At 47.2% G+C, this 21903-nt stretch overlaps 1 protein-coding gene across 5 annotated transcripts in view; it reads left to right on the top strand.

Annotated features, from left to right (window-relative positions):
• MYCBP2 (MYC binding protein 2) overlaps positions 1-21903 on the top strand; it is a 1909483-nt gene that overhangs the window by 1861493 nt on the left and 26087 nt on the right. For all 5 annotated transcript variants that reach the window (XM_078657470.1, XM_078657469.1, XM_078657471.1 and 2 more), the window contains one exon: positions 7088-7195. In XM_078657470.1, the coding sequence (XP_078513596.1) occupies positions 7088-7195 (108 nt within the window). The remainder of the gene's footprint in view (positions 1-7087; positions 7196-21903) is intronic.

The raw sequence follows: 21903 nt of genomic DNA, 5'->3' as shown, positions 1-21903 counted from the left end.
GTCCCTCCTCCTCTAGGGGTATGGCTTTGGTATCTATTCTAAATTAAGGAATCTGCGTCTAGACGTCTTTATCAGATGAACAAGTTACTTACCTTCGTAACGATGTATCTGGTAGAGACATACTCTAGCCGCAGATTCCTTAACGCCCGCCCGTCCTCCCCGTCTTGCGACAACCTTTTCCGGTGTGGCTTCTTGCCTTCGTCTCCCTTTAGGTGGCTTTATTCCTCTGTGGGGTGACGTCTTCTCTTCACTCCGACTCACGAGACTACATTCTGTTTTGTGGCTCTGCTCTGACCATTCTTGTGATTGGACGGTATGCTCATAAGCCATGTGTCCTTTACATCCCTACCCTGGGTTGTCTGATGTGAGTCTAATTCTTCCCTTCTATCTTATTTATTTATTTAGGTGTTTTATATAGCGCTAGCCAGACCCGAGAGTATCGGAGCGCTTTACAACAAAGGTAATGGGAAAATCAATACAAAATGTAACAATAGTATACATATAGATTCACTGCAAGTCAAGAGTCTCAGAACAGAATGCAGCCTTAATAACCCAAAATTTTACAAAATAGAGGGGTGATATACACAGGGGTGTGAGGCACGACTAAGTTGGTAGGTGGGTGAGGTAGAGTTCTAGAACTTAGGGTGACTGGATGTTGTGGTGGGCGAGAGTCTGCATTCAGGCGGTAGCTATCCATTCGGCAGGGAGTGATTGAGAAAGTGGTTTTTCAGCTGCCTTTTGAACTTTACAAAGGAGGGGTTATTCCTGATATGGACTGGAGTTCAAGATTCTTGGAGCATTTCCAGAGAAGGATCGAGAAGAGGCTTTTTGTTTGCGCGTTTTCGGGGGATGAGAAGTAAGGTGTTGGAGCTCCTGAGGATCCTTGTCTGGCCGGCTTTCTTGAGTTTGGCGGCCAGGTAGGTGGGCTTCCCAGTGTGCAGGGCTTTGTGCGTGAGGCAGGCAGTTCTGAAGTTGGCATGCATTTCAATTGGGAGCCATTTTAAATCTCTGAGTGCCTGTGAAATGTGTTCAAATTTCTTCACTCCAGTGACCATTCTGGCTGCTGCATTTAGAGTTGCTCTCAGAAGGGCTAAGTGGGATTTTGCTGTTCCTGTGAGGGTTGCATTCTTCTTCAACCACGAGGTCTCTTGCCTCCCCTGCACTCTAGCGGTTGCAGTCTCTGACAAGGCTACCTTCGGCAGGTCCATTATTCGGATCTGACGTCTCCTTTTGGGTGACGCTTTATGGTTGTTTGTCCTTACTCCTGGGTTCTGGACTGGTTGTCCTTCACTGTCATATATTGTGGTTGCAGCCTTTCTGCCGGCTGCTGTGATGGTTCACCAAGGAGCTATAGCTCAATGGTGGGTCTTGTGCCTCTGGTGGTACAGGCTCACACAGGCCAAGGGTTCAATCCTGCCTATGCTCTGCATCTTCTTCTGCCTCCAGGGGAGGTTTTGGACTTAACAATTGAGGGGATCCCTCCCAGAGTGGTGATCTGTTCTTTTTCCTCCCTCAGTTTACAGTATACGGTGCCTGGGACTGTCTTTCTATGGTGATGTTTTTTTCACCATACCTTGTTTTTTTCTTTTTCTGCACACTGTTGCCATATTTTCACAGTTTTTGGTGGTGACTTCGCGTTCTGACGGGGAAAAGTCTACTGATGAAAACTGATGTTGGCGCGCCGGGCGGGGCATATATGGCTCCGCTGACGTCAAACTGGCGGACATTGTACATTGCGCTCATGTGCGCTGAAATGCTCATGACACTGTCTTTGAGCTTTGCATGCTCTTTTTTTACATGTGCACTGTCTATACCTTCACTGTTATTTAAAATACACACGTTTTTAGTGTATTGTCAATTGTACTTTTTTGCAAGTGTTTGTGTGCAGGGCTCCATTCTATCTTCACCCGGGACCCCCTCTGTGTATGTGTGTTGGTGTCAACCCATGGGGTGGTGTCTCCCGGTGCGGTCCGCACCCCGCTAGTGACGCCACTGTGTCACGTCCATGGCCAACGTCAGGGTGGAGCAGTACGGCGCCGCCCCCGTCACGCAGAGGTGCTGCTGCGCAAAATTTTCCGGACCAGTCTGACGCCTGGGGATATTCTAAGTTAAGGAATCTGCGGCTAGACTGTCTCTACCAGATACATTGTTACCGAAGGTAAGTAACTTGTTCGTCAAGACTTCTCTAACTACCTGAGACATTCCCTGGCAGAGACTCTCTGGGCTGTGGAGTGGAGGCAAGAGGGGTGCCCAGCCTCAGACGCCTTGTGTACACAGTGCGGGCTGATATCTTTCTATCCTGGCCTCACCTGCCTTTTTTGACAAGACACTGCCATGGGTAGAGACAGGGCACCCCTGGACCCCAGCAAACCTAAATGGACTATTTTACAGCCAACGACCCTACAGGGAAGCAGTCAGACGAAAAGGGGGGGGGGGGTCCAGACGCCCCAAGGCCCCACTGGTGTCCAAATACAACGGGCCATTGAAACATCCAGTGGCAATGTCCAGGCCAAGATCGACTTCATTGCACTGGACGTAAACCTCCTGAGGGCAGATCCCTTAAGGTGGCAGATAGATCCAAGGCCACAGAGCAACAGGTACCCCGGGTGAAGAAGAACTCTCCTCCCTTAAGGTCACAGTGATGACCCTACCGCACAGAAACAGAGGCTGGAGGCGTATTTGGAGGACGCCAAGGGTCGCTTCATGAGGTGCAAACTATGATTTGTTAGATTTCCCGAGGTGGCTAGGGGCTCTGCACCCGAGCTCTTACTGGAAAGGTGGATTAGAGCAAAGATCTCAGAGACTGCCCTGTCCTCTGTGTTCATTGTGGAAAGGGCCCATCACTCTTTGGCACAACCTCCCCCCGCATTCACTGTCCGCTCTTGTCTCCATTACCTCTATGGGGGTAAGGGAGTGTGACGGATGCTGCCGGTGACTTGGGTAGCGTCAGAGGCCTGGCGGAAGGACATTCGGCATAAAGGGTTTGATGGGCAGGTTGACAAGAGTGACGCCACTCTGGGATGGATGGTGGTTGAGAGACTATGGAATGTAGAGGGTTTGAGTCTTGGTATCTGTTGGGGATCTCCAGGGTGGGAGACATCCAGGAGGATGGTGAGTTGGTACCGTTTGCGCCATGCTTGGACGTCAGAGAACATGGCGCTGCCGGATCTACCCGAGTCCTCCCCACTCAAGAGGCGACTCCTACAAGAGGAGTTGGCTTCCAAAGCCATATCTGCTATGTATAAAACTCTTAACCACATGCCGGATAGGTTGTTGCTCGAATTGAGGGAGTGATGCAGTCTGGAGGAGGGAGACCTAGAGGTTGTCAATTGGGAGGCGGCAATAAAATCCTGCAGACGCGGCTTCTGCAGGTAAACACGGTTGGGCGGGGGGATGTTGACAGAATAGAGAAATATAAATAAATAAATCCCATTCTGTCACAACTCCCTACCCCGCCCCACCGTGCTTACCTGCAGAAGCTACGACTTTGCTTAAGACAATTGAAAGCATTTAACCTTCATATTATATTAAACCATTTTCTAACCTTTTGGGGATTGTTTGTATGTACGGCGGTGCTGCGCTCTGATTGGCTCGTTTCTTCCAATCGGAGGCGTGCCTGGGAGGAACCAGTTGTACCCCCCAGGTACTTACTGCACGCTGCAGCACGGACACGACGCTGGCACCAAAAGCAAGCCCATCTGCACGTCACCAGGAGCCAGGCACTATGCCCATTTGACCCCCACAGGCTAGTCTACTCACGCAAGGCCCTGCTTGAAGCGCAAAGGAGCGCACCCCTGTTTCGAAACTATAGTTGGTCTCCCATCGCTGGCTTCTTACACTACAGCCACTTTAACCTCCAGTTTTACCACTGTTCTAGTGCCCCGCCATGCAGGAAGAAATACAAATACAAACTCCGCAATTTAAACTGCCGCTCGTTAGTCAAGCATCATGCAGAAGTATTTGACTTGCTATCCGAACAGTCTCTTGATATTTTACTCCTGACTGAGACCAGGCTCTCTCAAGACTGTCACCATCCCTGCCCTGGCTATGCCTCCAGGTTATGCCATGAGAAATGTGAATAGAGGGACAAGGAGAGGCGGGGCATCGCAGTGAATTATAAAGCTATTTGTACAGCTTTATCCAGGAAACCATCCAGTACTCCGAAAGCACGATTTTTAAAATGTCTCTGATAAGTTCATGTTCTCTGGTTTACTTATTTACCGTCCCCCAGGGCTGTCTAACCCTTTCAGAGAAGCAGTAGTCATTGCTGCCAACGCTGTAGCGCTTAAAGCAGCCAACTTCACCATTATTGGAGATTTGAATCTCCTTCTAGAGTCCCATAATTACCCTGACATTCGCAACTTCTTAGGTGATATGGCAGCCTGCCAACTATCTCTACTACTTCCAGTGCCCACACACGAGGCTTGCCACCTCCTTGACCCTGTTTTTTCCCATATTCCGCTCCTTGAGGTCCCGCTCACCCCTACCCATGACATGGACCGACTACAATCTTGTCCTTTTTTCGATACATTCAGCCAGCTCCAAACCCTAGTCCCTTCACAGTCCTATAAATAAATGTTCCTGGCATAACTTCGATCACTCTACCTTCCGAAACACACTTTGCTTCATATAGCCGGCATTGCCTACCAACATCGAGATGGCGAATGACCGTTTCAGTGAGTGGGTCAATCGGGCTCTAGACAAATGTGTCCTGGACAAGTGGACTCATCCCAAGAAAGCTCTGTCCAATGTCTGGTTTGATGATTCACTCGCAACATCTTGGAAGACCTGCAAAATGTTAGAACACACTTGGAGACGCTCATATAGTCCCACCGCTAAACTTGAATATAAAACGGCCATTAAAGCCTATCATAAACTGATACAGAAACACCACGCCGTCTACTTTGGCAATAAAATTAATAGCAGCAATAACCCGTCTAAAACGATTTTCTCTTTGCTAAAGGATATGGTGAAATCCTCTCTGTCACCCGAAAACACCATTAGATCCAATGCCTATTGTGAGGTATTAGCCACCTATTTTATCAACAAGGTGGAGGGCGTCTATGACAGCTTCTGTTCTAAGAGCGACGCTCTGGACCCCTGGAAGGCGATCTTACTGGCACTGAGATCCACTCCCTCCCTGCCTTCCCCTTAATCACCGTCGATGGCCTCCAGGCCTTGTTTACTAAGATAAAAAAAGGGTCTCCAGATGACCCCCTTAAACCGGAACTCTTAAGTTCAAAGACTGCCTCCTACCTTATTGTCTGGAACTCATCAATCTCTCCTGATCGTCGGCAGAGTCCCCGCAATCCTGGAAACATGCGAAAGTCATTCCACTATTGTAAAAGCTGTCGTTATATGCTTCAGGACCGGAGAATTACTGTCCGATCTCTTTGCTTCCTTTCGTAGCTAAAATCACGAAATCCCATGTGAACACCACTCCATATCTGGAGTCTTGCTCCATTCTAGATCCTTCTCAAATTGGCTTTAGGCCGCGTCATAGCACAGAGCCAGCTCTATTGGCAGTTATTGAGCAACTTGGAGTATCCCTGGATGAGGGCAGAACATTGGCACTGATCTTGCTTGACCTCAGTGCCGCCTTCGACACGGTCTACCATGACATCCTGCTTTTCCACCTGCGGGAGATTCGCATCACCGGCAAAGCCCTCGCCTGGTTTGCATCGAGTTTTTTTTTTGTCAAATGGTTTGCATCGTTTCTGACCTACAAGTCATTCCCCCCTCCACTCTCAGGTGCATTCCCTACGCTGCGGCGTGCCCCAGGGATCGGCACTAAGCCCGTCCCTGTTCATTGTTCACATTTGGCCGCTGGCTTTGCTGGCCGAAGCCCGCAACTTCTCTTTGGTGTCATATGTGGATGACACGCAGCTAATACTTTCCTTTACCAAGGACCCTAGCCTGGATACCACTAAATTTCAGGAGAACTTGACTGCCATTTCAGCCTGGATGGAGGCTAATTGAGTCCAGCTGAACTCCACTAAATCTGAGATCCTCCTACTAGTTAGAGACTCACGTCTTTGGGGCAGCAACTGGTGGCCTCTGAAGCTTGGCGCACCCCCTCTGCCGAAAACAGTCGTAAAAAATCTAGGCATTGGGGTTGATAGCACCCTTTCTTTCGAGGATCACGCCAAGTCTGTTGCACGGACCTGTTTTGGCTTTCTGCGCTGCATTAAACCCAGTGTGTTTTTCTTTTTTACCCTCACACCTGTCGGTTGATTGTTCAAACTACTGCAAGCTACTATTCTGGCCAGGATGGACTATTGCAATGGTCTGCTTGGCTCCAATAAATCTGTGATTAAAAGGCTGCAGCGCACTATGACCGCTGCAGCCCACACACTGTTTGCCCTACCTAGGCACTGCTCAGTCTCCAGCCTTTTGCGTTGTCTTCACTGGCTGCCTATAGAGCAAAGAATCCATTTTAAAGCGCTTTGCTTTACGCACAAAATGCTTGCAGGTTCAGGCCCAGCGATTCTGGGCGATCTTTGCCGTCCCTACATCCCGACACGACACGTGTCCTATGCTCGGCCGACCTCCATCTGGCACGTGTTCCTCAGTTCCATAGAATTAGGACAGGAGGGCATTCATTCAAGGTGCTTGTGCCGACCCTCTGGAATTCTCTACCTCTTTCCATCAGAAGCATCCCCTACCTTCTATATTTAAAAGGGCGGTGAAGACCTCGCTTTTTAGTCGATCAGTAGCTTCCTGTCCCACCCTCTTTCCTGGCAATCAGCGCTGGGACGTCCTTTTGCCAGGACAGCCATGCGCTTTACAAGTTTCTTAACATAACATTCATTCAAACTTGAGCATGTGATTCAGGTTAGCTTGTACAATCCATACTCGGGTTCGTATTTTTACTAAGACCTGAAGATGTATTCTGATGTCTTTTAATTGGAAAAATATTACTATGGCAGTAATCTGCAGAATTAATTATCCACGGAGATAACTTACATTCCAGGTAAGGAATTTCTTATTCATTGAAGGATAAGTAAGTTTAGTTCTGGCATCGTTCATTCATCGGTAATTCTGTATAGCATGCACTAATACCTTTTCTAATATTTTTTAACTCTAGGCATACTTTGGTGGTGAAGCTCGCTGTGATGCTGAGGCTGGTCAAGGAGACGAGTATGACCCTACGGAGCTCATTTGTGGGGCGTGCTCTGATGTTTCCAGGGCGCAGGTATTTTTCTCAACTTATCTAGATATTAACTGAGAGTGTACATGTCTTACATGCGAAAGCAGAGAGTACCTATGCAACCTTATTGATAGACATTCGTAATATGTTAGCATTTTGCTTACATGTGATCCTATGCTATAAATGATGAGCATAAAGGTCATAAATTAACACCCAGGTCACATTTTACAAGCAAGGCCTCAAATTGAGTATCTGGTTATGCAGCATAGTTAAAACCAATATGAAGTAGTGCCATGCCATTAGAAATTAAATTATACCTTAATGTCGGAGGTGACGTCTTAAAGGCCTTTCCTTAAAGTACGGTGCATAATTCCTACGAATACTGCCTTCCAGGTAGACAAAATCTTGAATATGTTTCCAGTACTGGTTCCGTAGCTTGAATGTAAAAAATAGTCAAACTGTAATTGATTTTGTCAGCGTCCCCGAAATGAAAGAAGTGAGAGCGCCAATGATATACCTGGTGCATCTCTCTCTGCGCCTCTTTTTACATGTACAAAACTGAGTGGTTGCAAATATTTCCACACAGCATGCATGAGGCAAATTTCAATTGTTTATTTAACTTTTTCAATCAAATCGCACACAATCTTGAGGTACAGTGATCTTGCATTTCGAAGTGGGAGATCTCGAGACAATTCACATTTTCCCCTAAAACACACTTGTCTTGGAACAGATGAAGCAGACAAAGAAAGAAATACATAGGTGCGCAGACTATTTCATATGCTATTCTGGAAACACAGGGCAAACATGTTCTTAGATTCTGAAACACAATGGTTCAGTAGCTCTACTCAAGAAGAAAAAAAGTAATTTCACATAGGGCAAAACCAGTCTCCTCTTGTGCCATATGACCTTCCAGTCTGGGTTTTCCTTCCTTTCTCATTCTAAAACATTGCTACGTTTTAAACTATTAATTTTTGTTTCTATTATGTTCTTGATTTAAAGATTGGTCAATAGCCTACAGGGCTCAGTATAGTGTCCTTTGACCTTCTCAGAGTGTGGTCTACTTTTGTGCACACACTGTGATCACAAGGGGGCCCTTAAGAGAAATGGTTGTACTCTTAAGGATTCTCTCCTTAAACTCCATAGTGATGAAAAATATGCATCTGAAGGAATACTTAACCAATGCTACGGAGGCAATAGTAAGAGATATTCTGTGGGATGCTCTTAATGTGGTGATTAGGGGGAATTTTGTTGCTGAATCAGCATGCCTTAGAAGAATTGAATATTTCTTTGTTACAAAAAAGTGCGACAGATAAAAAGTAATAGACAGATGCAAACTTGTCACAAAAAATGAGCAGAGCATTGGCTTTGCAAAGGGAAACTAAAACCATTAAGACTGACAAATCTAAAAATAGTACTTGTACATTTACAATATTACAAAGAGGAAAACACAGCCAGAGGACTGAAAGCATTGTTTGCCAGATGAGCTTGGAGTTACATCACATAATTAAAGATGACTAGGGGATGCCATATAAGAGAAAACAAAAAGTTAGAACAGTTTGAGCAATTCTTGTACCAAGCAGGGTTACTCCCAACAAATAAGCGATTACCTAGAGTCTGTACCTATTTCATAGCCTTTGGAGGCCAATAGTATAGCCCTGGAAACTCCAATACTTAAGGAGGATTTTTTAATGCCTTCAGGACACTTGTACAATCAAAAGCACCAGACCCAGACCGGTTCTCTGCAGGATTTGATCAAATTGTTGCTCAGTTTCCCAAATCAGCACTGACAGAAGTATGCATTGGCTTTAGCCTCTGGGGAGAGGATGTGGCCGAGCGGCTAGGGCGGTCGACCTCGAAGCTGGGAAACGGGGTTCGAATCTCGACAGGGGTGCTCAATGTCCTGTGATTATGGCCAAATCACTTAATCTCCCCATTGGTGTTAACCAAGGTGATGGCGGTGGTTGCAGCTCATCTGGGGAGATCAGGGGTACCGCAAAATGTGCACCATTAGGCAGGCCGGGCGTAGAGCCGGGCGTCTGGGCTGGCGCTGCCTCCGACGTCAGTGCAGAAAGCCGCCCAGGGCTATGCGATGACTGACAGGGTGGGCTGGACGGGCGACTGGGAGGACCCACTGGGCCGTGTCCCGTAGGCGTCGTATCGGCTCCGGAACCGGAGTCGATATGCACAGCCGGTGCTGAGGAAGAATCCGCCGGCGAGGACCCGACATGAGTGCATACCATCTCTTTGGGACCCGAAGGCGTTCCAGGGAGAGGGGGTGATCCAAAGTAAGACTGGAGGGCTGGGGGCGTGGCTAGGCATCCGGCAAGATGGCCGCACTTTAGTGTAGCTCTTCCGGCCGCGAAACTTATCCTCTCATAATCCTTCTCCGACCCGCCATCTACGCTTTAATTTAGCACAGGAGCCCTGTTGCCACTGGGAGCTATCCGGCGTTGGGTCCCTTGTACGGAAAAAGCGCCCGGCTCTGTGAGCGAACATTTCTCCACAGTGCAGGTCGCGCTTTAATGGCGGCCGCGGGCATCGGAAAGCGCGGAGTCGGAGCTGCTGGGAGACGTTGGGGTCCAGCCTGCACAGCGCTGCACTGCTAAGCGGCTCGACGACGCTGAGGTGAGCGAGGGAGAAGAGCGCTGGTGCCCTGCTGGACTCGCGGTGAGTCCTCTCCACGTTGGCGGCCGCTGAAGCACCCCCTGCTGCGACCGGGGAGAGACAATCAGGCGAGGTCCCGGCTTCGGAGGTGTAGGTAGGCCGCGGACATTGTCGGCGAGGCGGGAAGCAGCGGCGGGAGTTCCCTCCGTTACCCGCTGGTCGCTCCTGTCTCTAAGCTAGCAGCAACACGGACACTGGCTAAGGCTGTGACTGATCCATATATCATAAGCCACGCTGTGGATCCCTGATTTTTGGTAACACTTTCATTACCTCCTAATTTTCAGACTTATGTACAGAGGGTACATTTTTCCTTTCTGAACTATTAATGCACCTTGACATTGGCGCTGGGCTCCTGCCCATCACTTGCTGTTCTAATGAGATGGGCTCAGGTTGGAGGTTAAAATACTGACTTTTGCGGCCCCTCCCTGTGAGATAGGGAGGCATAATGCGCTGCTGCGTTCCCTCATGGGTGTTCCCCACTTTTTGTGTTTTTTTATTTCACTCTGTTCTGGCACTGCCCAGTGGATTCAGAATTGGTTGTTCGTCGCTGAGCTGTTGTCTTGGGGTGTTGGGATCTGGGGGGATGGTACCTTTGGCAAATTGGGACGGTTGATGTGGGTGGGGGGTGGCAGGGCATGTTTAACTGTTCCGATCCCTTTGATTGTTTCATTGGTGACGAGAGCACTTTTATAGCATTGTGCCACGTACATGTCTGCTTATGGATTATTACTATTCTGAGGCTGATTGTTGCAAATGTGTAGTTGTGTAGTTAAATGTATATCCTGGAATGTCCAAGGGTTGAACACACCGAAGAAGACAAGGCAGGTCATTGCGTACCTAGACAGGCACGATGTAAGCATTGCTCTGTTACAGGAGACTCATCTCAGTAAATATTCAGAGGGTAAAATTGCTGGACGCTGGGATGCTTATAGACTGGGGGCATCGTTCTCATCCTACGCCAAGGGAGTGCTTATTCTTATCAAGAAGGGGGTACCTTTTCAGGCCGTTCACACCAGGGTGGACGCTGAGGGCCGATGGGCTGCAGTGCAGGGTATGCTGGGTATGAGAGTAGTTACCATTGTGAATATGTATGGCCCTGTACTAGACGATGCCACTCCCTTTCACCACTTGCTAGATGTCTTGCGAACATGGCCTGAATCTGTTATATTGTGGGGTGGTGATCTTAATACTCATTTAGACCCAGCACTTGACAAATCTGACCCGACTGGTGCCCATATAGTTAAAGTGGCCCATTGCAATCGAGGGGCGATGGAGGAACTGGGACTGGTGGACTCTTGGAGGCTGAGACATGCGGGCGTGCTAGCTGGCACTCACATAACGCCGGCATTTAACAGCTGGTCCCGCCTGGATTATTGGCTCCTTAGCGAAACTGCTGACGCATGGGTGACGAAGGCAGACATTCTCCCCCGGAACCTCTCCGATCACAGCCCGTAACACTCGAATTCACGATGCCTGACACTCCACATCGGCCCTTCACATGGCGATTTAGGGCATCATCACTACTCGACCTAGTGTTCGCTGACACTATAAGGTCCAATATTGTGCAATTTTTGGATTTAAACACAGGCTCAGTGAGCAGTCAGGCCACATTGTGGGAGGCCTTTAAGGCAAGGATCCGGGGAGTCTGTATTGGGACATCAGCAGGGATACTTACAGATCTTTGGGGAAGATTATCGACGTTAGAGGGTCGACTGAGGGGTTCGGAGATTCGGAGGAACTTTATGATCAGGATCCCAGTACAGACATACTTGCCCAGATTTGAGAGCTGACGGAGGAATACAACACTCTAGCGGGGACCGAAATCAATTATTTGTCCAAACGCCATGTTGCCGGTGCGTACGGGAGGGTGGCAGGCCGGGTAAGGCTTTGGCAGATAAACTACAGCGAAGGTCGGCGTACTCCCCCGTAGATCATATTGTAGACAGCACCAGCACGTCACACCATACACACGAGGCCATCGTAGAGCAGTTCAAGCAGTTTTATGCGTCGCTATACTCCACCAGAGGTAGCATGGAGGAAGAAGCCATGTCGAACTATCTTAAGGACACGGCTATTGGGTGGTTATCTGATGGCCACAGGAAATATCTCGAGATGCCCAAAGAAGACAAGTATCTCAGGGAGGCTATACTATCTCTGCCTAATAATAAGGCTCCAGGGCCTGATGGCCTGACTGAGGAATTCTATAAACACTATGTAGACATTCTCGTGCCGCATTTATTGGAGATGTACGCTGAGGCTCACAACACTGGCTGCCTTCCTTCCACCCTCCTCAGGCTCTTATAATTACTCTGCTAAAGCGCGATAAACCCCAGGAGAGCTGCGATTCATACCGCCCACTTTCGTTAATAAATCTGGATGCAAAAATCCTCGCGAAAGTGTTGGCCACCCGATTGCAGCCCCCCATGCCCCTTCTGGTGCTCCCCGACCAGTTGGGTTTTATTCCTGTGCGCTCCACCTCCCTTAACCTCCGTACTCTGTTTACTATGCTTCATGTGTTAAATCTTGACTTACCTGCGGTCGCCGTGCTACTTGACGCAGCGAAAGCCTTCGATTCCGTAGAATGGAGGTGCCTCTTCTTCATGCTTCGTCATATGGGCTTTCCCCCAGTATATATCAGATGGGTGCAGATACTCTATACTGATGTCTCTGCGAGAGTGAGAGTTGGTGCGGTCACCTCCAATTCCTTTCCTGTGCAGAGGGGCACTCAACAGGGTTGCCCGCTGTCCCCTCTCCGCCCTCATCCTAGAGCCATTAGCTAGAATCAGACAGGGACATAGAGCAGCGGCCCTGTCCTTTAACAACCGGCCTGTGGCAATTTCTCTTTATGCAGACGACATGGTTGCCTATGCTTGTGAGCCCAATCTGTATCTCTCCCCGGTGATTCGTGAGTATATCAAATTCGGCCTTTTCTCAGACCTTCAAATTAATTGGGAAAAGTCCATTGTCATCCCCCTGACACAGACCACCACCTCACCGCAGCTAGAATATCCGCTTCTGTGGTCGGCTGAACCAGTGAAGTACCTTGGGGTATGGGTTCATCGGGACCCGGAGGTAGTCGTTAGAGAAAACTACGACCGGGTTTATACCACACTCTCTGAGCAAGTTGAAAGATGGGTAGGAATGCCTTATTCTCTTTCTGATCGCGTAGCTCTAATTAAAATGATCGTTCTACCAAGGTTTTTGTACTTATTCTGCAATGTCCCCATCCAGCTAACGCAACATTTTTTTAAACAACTTCGTTCTCAGCTGTTGAGACTAGTATGGGGGAACAAACAGCCCAGGCTCAGCTGGCATACACTGACACAGACATTCGATAGGGGAGGTTTTCAGGCTCCTGATTTTTATGTGTATTACTTGTGCAGTCAAGCGCAATATGCCTATTTTTGGTTTAAACCACATGATTTTTTGCCTCATGTGGCGGTGGAGGAAGGCGATGCATATCCCGTGCCGTTAAGGGGTATTCTCACCCATGTCCAGCGTCACACGCCCAAACATGAGATCAACACTATTGACATCACAGTGCATGCCTGGCAAGAGATTGGGAGAAGAACCAACAGCCTTCCTTTTTTACGCACCTGCTATGCCATTACATGGCCACGCCGCCCTCTCGATAGGGCAGGAACAAGGCCCTCTACTGACGCTTTGTGAGGTGGGTATAACACAACTCGGGGATCTTTACATAGATGGGAAATATGCCACTGATGACGACTTCGCGTATGTGCAACACCCCACGCCGCTCTTTCATTTCACTCGCTTTCGCTTGCGTCAAGCAATGAAGGCTCACTACACTACATTCCCCAATGAACCACAAGTGTCCCAGGCATTATAGATGGTGATAACTGCTCCTAATAGGAAGAAATTGATTACTAAATTATACACAGCTATTCAAAGGGACACACCAACAGGCCCCGATAAGAGTCTGGCCCGCTGGAACTCGACTCTGACCACTCCGATCACTGAGGCAGTATGGGTACAAATTTGCACACTGACGGGTAGACTGACGTCAAATAGCAGTCTTCGCATCATTCACGTTAAGTACATTCATCAGGTCTATCACTCCCCTCTAAAGTTGCACAAACTGGGTCTCCGCGACTCAGCCTGCTGTAAAAGGTGTGGATATCATGAAGCTGATTTTTTTGCACTTAGCATGGCAGTGCGGGGCGGTGCACAGGTACTGGGAACAAGTCACTGCACTGTTGTACAAGTTGGCAGGTCAGGCTCTACCATGTACACCAATAGAATGTCTACTTACCTACACCCCCCAATGTAAGTCACTAATGGGTCGTTTTGTGAGAGTACCTTTGTTGTTGGCTAAAAGACGCATTCTGTTCACGTGGGATAGTAAACTGAAACCAAATGTAAATGTATGGCTCAAAGATATGGCTTACTGCCAGGAACAATTAGAATTGTATGCTGAAGAATTACCGTCAGCGCCCAAACCCAGAGACATTTGGGCCCCTTTCAGGGAATACTTGTGGTCTCAAATGGAGCAAGCCTCAGACTGATTATACACCATGTTACTATTCCTGTCTTATTATGTACGTCCCTGCTCTCGACTATCCAGCCTTTACCTCGCCAGACTGGTTTGACTGGTTTAATGTACGTGGCTTTTACACTAAATCATTGACAATATTTGCTCGATGTGCGGCTAGAGTTTGTCATGTTGCGCAAACTAGTTCTGTTTGCTTGGAAAAGAGGTCATTACTCTGTACAGCTGTATTGTGAATGTACTATGTGCCTTCTGAGTAATGCTTCAAATAAACAAAGTAAAAAAAAAGAATAAAAAGACTGGAGTGCTATAGAATAAGCCTCCATTTGGGCACACGTTGCTCCAATCCCCGGAAAGGGAGGGTATGGAGGAAGCGACTGCTGGGGCGCCCTTATCTGGCGTGGAGCGAGAGGTGCGGGCACCAGCAGTATGCGCAAGCCTTAATGCCTGAAGGCATAGCCCACTGTTCCAGCGACACTTTATGGTGTAGACTGTAGTGAAGGCCTAAAACCATGCCAAGGAACTGCTGGTTTACCAGGATCCACGTTGGGACGTGGAAAAGGAGAAAACAGACGTCAGCGCGCCGGGAGGGGCATATATGGCTCTGCTGATGTCATGTCCGTGGACGACGTCAGGGCAGAGTCGTGCAGCGCCACCCCACGGCGCACAGAGGTGCTGCTGCGGAAAGTTTTCCTGATCCAGTCTGACGCCTGGGGATATTCTAAGTTAAGGAATCTTCTGCTAGACTATGTCTCTATTAGATACATAGTTACCGAAGGTAACTAGCTCGTTCCATCTGTGACTAGATGGAGTCTACCAGATAAGGTGTTACCGAAGGTATGTAACTTGTTCAACAGCACAATTATAGTAACAAGATGAACGACAAAACTTGCCTCTGCCCCGGTGCCCCGTAGAACTGCCAGGAATCTGGGTATACTTTTAGATGGCAAACTATCCATAAGTGACCAGATTACCTCCATCTGTGGTACCTGCTTTGACACACTACGCCTCCTTAAGAAAATCTTCCAGTGGATTCCTCTGAGCTCCCGGAAGACACTCACCCAGGCATTAATCATCAGCTGCCTGGATTATGGCAATGCCCTAACATTGACTTCAAATGAGTCCCTTCTATCCAAAATGCAGGTAGTCCAAAACACTGCTGCCCTTATGATTAACAACTTGCCTCCACGGACCCCGTCCGCTCCCACGCTCCGAGCCTTTCAGAGGCTCCCCATCAAAAAGAGAGAATTGTTCAAACTGCTCTGCCTGACGTATAAATCTGTCAGGATAAGGTCCAAAATATTTGCAGGACAAATTCACTCTGTACCTCCCTGACAGGAACTTAAGATCCAGGAATCAGCTTTTTTCATGTCCTCTGCATATCCGCACAACTAAATATGGTGTCCAAGCCTTTTCCTACCGTGCCCCATACCACTGGAACAGGTTTCCCCTGTTCATCTGGGCATGCGCCAGCTTGCCTGTTATTTTTTTTTTTTTACTTAAACCTGTCTGTTTTAATGCTGCATTGGTTCATCTGCCTCCAGGTCACAGCGCTGAGATGTTCCTTCGGGTTCAGTCAAGCGTTATACCAAGAACCACATAACATGCATAGCATACAAAGAAGTGATGGTGTTCCATGGACCACTCGCTAGTAAGCAGGCTCCTCTCTGAGGTTCTGTGCATACTCAAGGAACAGCAAAACGTCAGATTATACATTTGATGTTAGTGCTGGGAACACTTGGAGTTTGTGATGCAGGAAACGAAGAATGGGGGCTCACCAAGTATCCCCCTCTTTTCACACTGCTCCACCATAACTCCAAAGTGGGCACTTGACAGCTGAAAGGAGCATGGGTGCCTTAGGATAGGTGACCTGTTTTGTCAAAGGCAACATCAAATCCTTCAAAAAGAAAAGAGACAATCCTGGGTTACCAAAGTCTGAACACTCTCAGTATATTCAAGAGATGCACAGAAAAGTCAGGCATAGGGTGACAAGAGTTATTAAACTGGTGGAGAAGGGTCCCTAAAACTAAATCTGTTCTTCACAGGCCAACTCCTGCTTGCTTAGTATCTTGAACACTCAAGCACAAATGGCCATTTCAAGAAACTGGGGATAAGGAGTGTATAATCTAATCTAATAACAACTATAATGGTTTTCTAACACAGGGAAGCAATTTCGCAAAGAATACCCATGGGTGCTACTATATCGTGGCACTTACAACCAGAGCACCCCCATACTATAATCAAGACACACAATTCTTAATGGAGAACGTTTGGTGGAGAGAAAGTGCCCACCCACAAATTGTCTGGGTGTCCCCTCTAAGGTGCTCAGCTGGGCGGCCGCGCATACTGTCATTTTAAACGCACAGGTAGCAAACGGATACGCGCATTACAAAGTGCCCTCCAGCAGGCACCTCTTAATGAGCTCTAAAGACAGCATGAGTTGAAAAGGGACGCACGTTACAAATACCAGCGCAAACCCCCAAGTGAAAGCAAGTTCTGTTGTTATTTTACTACAGGCTGCCCAAACACATTTGGCTTGCTTTTGTGGGTTCTCTGTTTTCAGTAGATTCTACTTACTCGTATAGCCTGCCCTGCAGTGACTGAGAGGTACAAAAGGGGGTGGTGATGGACGGAGACTCTGAACCAATCAAACACTCACACCCAGTCAACAGATCTGGGTTTAATTCATCACCGTTCTTTAGCCCACTCTGCCACCCCAGTTCAGACATGGCCATATGCAAATCAGTCTGACCCTGTGCCTCATGGGAACAGTCCACCCCGAACTGCCAAGCCATGGCAATCGTCTAAAGAATCCTGTGAGAGCAAGGATGGAAAGAACGAAGGGAAATTTAGAATGATAACTCCATTTTCTTCGGGGGCAAATGATCTTAGAGCCATGCTGGGAAAAAATTGGCACATTCTCCGGACGGATAGTGTGCTTAAGGATGATTTACCAGCGTACCCCTTGGTGACCTTTAGCAGAGCTAGGTCGCTAAGGGATATGCTTGTGACAAGCCATTTGGAGAGACCGATCCCGAGAACTAATACCTTACGGGAAATGAAGGGCTTTTATCCCTGTGGCCGCTGTAAGGCCTGTGCAGGCAGCAAGAGAGTCCTTACATATGATATACCTGACACAGGGAGAACAATGCAGATAAAGAAATGTATCACCTGCAGTACCCCGTATGCAGTCTATTGTTTGATCTGTCCGTGTGGCTTACGCTACATTGGTAGCACGATCAATCAATTAAAAATGAGGGTATTAGAACATCTTAGAGCCATTTAGAAGGCAGATCCGGCCTATCCGGTGGCTCGCCATTTCGCAGAACTGCATGACAGGGACAGAAGCAAGCTGCAATATTTTGGGCTGGACTCTGTTCCATTGAGCGTCAGAGGTGGGGACCGGCAGAGACGGCTCCGTAGATTAGAGCCAAGATACATCATAGACCTGTCTACTAAACATCCTAGGGGCTTGAATAGCGGGGAGGAGATGGCGGTTCATCTGGGTAAATGATACGGAAATAGGAGAACAATTGAATATGCTGATTCGTTTGCTGCGATTATTGTGTGATATGTATGTAATGAATATTGAGAATCTGATCTAAATGTGAAGAAGCAATAAGAGATAGGGATGTGATGAACTGATAGATCAGGGAATGAATTCTCAGAGTGATTATCATTTGAGTGCCGTTTGATGAAGTCTACTGAAAGCAACGGGAACAGAACTGTGTGTGAATTTAACTTGGGTGTTCCGTTGTTTTTTATGTGACCCTTTTTTGATCTTTTGGATCGTTTGAACCTTTTTTGGCTGTGTTCTGACTGAAAAGGTTATTAATAACTTGGGCAGAGTAACAAAGGACATTAGCCGATCCACGGCTCTATAAGTGACAATTTTAAAATCATAATATTGTATACCCTCTTATTACAAAAAAGTAACCTATTTGTAAGGCGAAAGATGACAGCATGCAGGCAATGCAATGAAATAATATATATTCTAAGATGGCGCCTATGTTGTTTTGGAGGGTTGAGTCCTTTGTTTATGTCCATGCATGTTAAGAAACTTTATTAACATGTCAATAGTATAGTGTCAATGACACTGACGAAGGCAGAGCGCCGAAACGCGTTTGTGTGGTCCCTGAATGAAATAAACCTGTGGATCTGATTTATCCCTCTGGAGTGCTGGGATTTTTGCAAATGCAGAATTGATGAGCAGTATATATATATATATATATATATATATATATATATATATGTGTGTGTGTGTATATGTGTGTGTGTGTGTGTGTGTGTGTGTGTGTGTGTGTGTGTGTGTGTGTGTGTGTGTGTGTGTGTGTGTGTGTGTGTGTGTGTGTGTGTGTGTGTGTGTGTGTGTGTGTGTGTGTGTGTGTGTGTGTGTGTGTGTGCGCACACATATATATACATATCCTTTGCGTGACAGGGTGTATGATAAATATTTCTTCTGTACATGCAGAGGCTGCTCCTTTCACCAAGGTGGAGGAGCGTCGCCCCACTGCTTTTTTTTTATTTATTTCAAATCATTTTTATTAGGGAGACAAAAAAAATATATATATATATATACATCGGTACATAGAATAGACATAATGCAAAATAAGCAGTAAATGAAATACAATAAATAATGAGTGAAATGCAAAATAGGATGCACATCAAGACCCAAGGGAGATGTCAACACACAGTTGCTACATGGGTACAAAGCGGTATGCATTCAAGAGTTCTTCCATTGCCCAAGGTTACAGTCTCACACAAATACAACACAAATACAACCAATTAGCCAACATATCGGTTGAGTGCCGTTATGCATAAGTATCTCCATATCCCCCACTGATACTCGGAACTAGTACTGTTACATATGTAGTGAGATCTATACAGTAGAGTGTTTTTTTTTAGGTGGGGTCAAAAGAGAAGGAGGAAGCATCAAGAGATTTCCAAAGTTTCTTGTGCGTGGCACGCCAAGGGGAGGAGTGCAGAGCTGGATTGTCCGCTCCTCTAATGCAGGACACCCATTCTTGCCACATCTTAAAGGACACCTCGGAAGCGCTCTTCCACTTACACAAAATTACCTTACACACTAAGGTAAGCAACAAATCTAGCAAGTGGCGGTCATTGTCGTTTGCCAGCCTTGGGTCCAGGACACCCAGTAAGACATAAGCAAATTCTCTTGCAGGTTTGAACTTAAAAACATGTTCTATACAATCAAAAATTCTTCCCCAATAGTTCCCCAGCAAGGGGCAGCTAAAAAGCATATGGGGAAGGTCCCCTGCATCAGAGTTGCAATTCCAACATTTAGGGCTGTCTCTTAGCTGAAGTTTAAAAAGTCTGCGTGGTGTCCAATACGCCCTGTTAATTAGCATACATTTAGATTGTGATAATATGGAGGAGATTTTGTTTGCAAGGGCTGTAGAGTGGATTCTGTCCCAGTCAAAGGTAATACCCGTAGTCTTGGGTTCAGCCTCCCATCGTGTCTGGCTACGTGTTTGAGATTTCCCTGGTGAAGGGAGGAGAAGTTTATACACCTTCGATACAAAATGACCAGCTGCTCCAATACGGGGTAGTTGGGTTTTGAGCCATGGTGCAGAAGGTTTGAAAGAGCGGGTGGACAGGAGTGCCTTTAGTTTGAGGAAGTCGTAAAAGTCTATTGCAGTTAGACAGTGTGTCACCTGGAGCGAGGAGAATGGGAGGGGGCGTAACCCATCGAATAGGTCATTCACTAAATTAACACCCTTTGCAGCCCAACATTCCCAGTGGAGAGGCTTCCCGTCAATTTTAAGGGTCGGATTATGCCACAAGGCCACCGAAGTGGTATTTTTGAATTTGACGCCATTTTTGTGGGATTGGTCCAATCTCAAAAGTGCACGTCTTGTGTTCAATAGGATGTATTTTGAATGGGGAAGGTATGACAAGTCCATAGTAAGTAGCGCTGGGAGAGGAACGTTACCAAGAAGGGATCTCTCTATATCAAGCCACAGCGGGACATACGCTGGATCTATAGTCAACCACTGCGCCCCTTGCTTACACAGGAAGGCTGTTTGGTAATTTCTAAAATTGGGGAGACCCAGGCCGCCTTTATTCTTAGCAAGCTGCAGCTTTTTAATTAATATCCTGGGCTTCTTCCCTTGCCACAAAAATGTACTCAACAGTTTATCCACCCTGTGCAAGAAGTCCTCTGAGAAGGTCATCGGGAGCATACTTGCTAAGTAGTTGACCAGCGGAGTTACCATCATTTTGAGGGTCTCAGCTCTCCCCCACCATGATAAGTATTTAGGGGACCATCCCTCAAGTAGTTTGGAGACTTTCTTTAATAGTTGATCTTCATTAGTATGTAAGGTAGCAATAAGGTCCTTATCGAAATCTAGTCCCAAGTACTTAAAGCAGCCCGGCTGCAATGTTAAGCCAGAGTCCCCAAGGATTTCTTTACCTCCTTGGTTATTTAATAGTTTAACTTCCGTTTTGTCCTTATTTAACTTGTATCCGGATACCTTTGAGAACTGTTCAATAGTGGCCATAAGGGCTGGTATAGCCTCTTCCGCCTTTTCTGACACAACCAGCACATCATCTGCGTAGGCTGTTAGCTTTATCGTGTAATCGCGAAAGTGGATTCCCGAGATGTCTTTATTATTGCGTACGTGGTGCAGAAACGGTTCAATGGCCAAAAGGAATATCGAGGGGGAGAGGGGGCACCCTTGGCTAGTCCCTTGCTGCAGTCTAAATGAAGAGGAAAACGACCCTCCCGCTCTGACTCTGGCTGAGGGGCATGAATAAAGGGACATAGCCAATTTCGTAAATGACGCCCCTAATCCAAACTTGTGCAAAACAGCCTCTAAGTATGTCCAGTCCACTTTATCAAACGCCTTTTCGGCATCGAGTGTGATTACTGCAACTGGTGTGGTGAGAAGACTCGCTTTTTCAAGGACGTGTGCCAAGGTCTTGGTATTATCGCTGGACAGCCTATGTTTCAAAAAGCCCGCTTGGGAAGGGTGGATAAGTTTAGGCAGAACCGTCTGTAGGCGGTTGGCTAGGATCGAGGCTAGAAGCTTACAATCCAAATTGATAAGTGAGATGGGCCTATAGTTTTTTGGAGCGTTGGATCTTTCCCATCTTTGGGTAGGACGGCTATAATAGCCTCCGCTAATGTGCCCTTCACTTCGCCCGTTTCATTGATATCTCAGAAGAGGTGGAGGAGCGGGGAAGATAATACGGAGGAAAAGCATTTATAGAATCTGGCGGTGAACCCATCGGGGCCAGGGGCCTTTCCACATTTTAGAGATTTTATGGCCTTCTCAACTTCCGTGATCGAAATAGGGCTGTTGAGCTCTTTCTGATCTTCGGCCTGGAGGGACGGTAGTGCACATTCTTCCAAATAATCTTTTATCTGGTCCTCCTTTACATTTACGTTCTTGGCATACAAGTTTTCGTAAAAGCCTTTAAATATCTCTGCAATTTTGAGGGGGTCCGAGCATGCCACTCCAGATTGGTCTGAGATGGAGTTAATCGTGTTTTTCTGGATTCTGAATTTGAGATAGGCCGCCAGGCTTTTCCCAGCCTTATTAGACTTGCATACATT

This window comes from Lissotriton helveticus, chromosome 8, assembly GCF_964261635.1.
Source record: "Lissotriton helveticus chromosome 8, aLisHel1.1, whole genome shotgun sequence".
Lineage (NCBI taxonomy): Eukaryota > Metazoa > Chordata > Amphibia > Caudata > Salamandridae > Lissotriton > Lissotriton helveticus.
The sequence above is the reverse complement of the archived record's forward strand: the minus strand, read 5'-3'. Positions and strand labels throughout refer to the sequence as shown.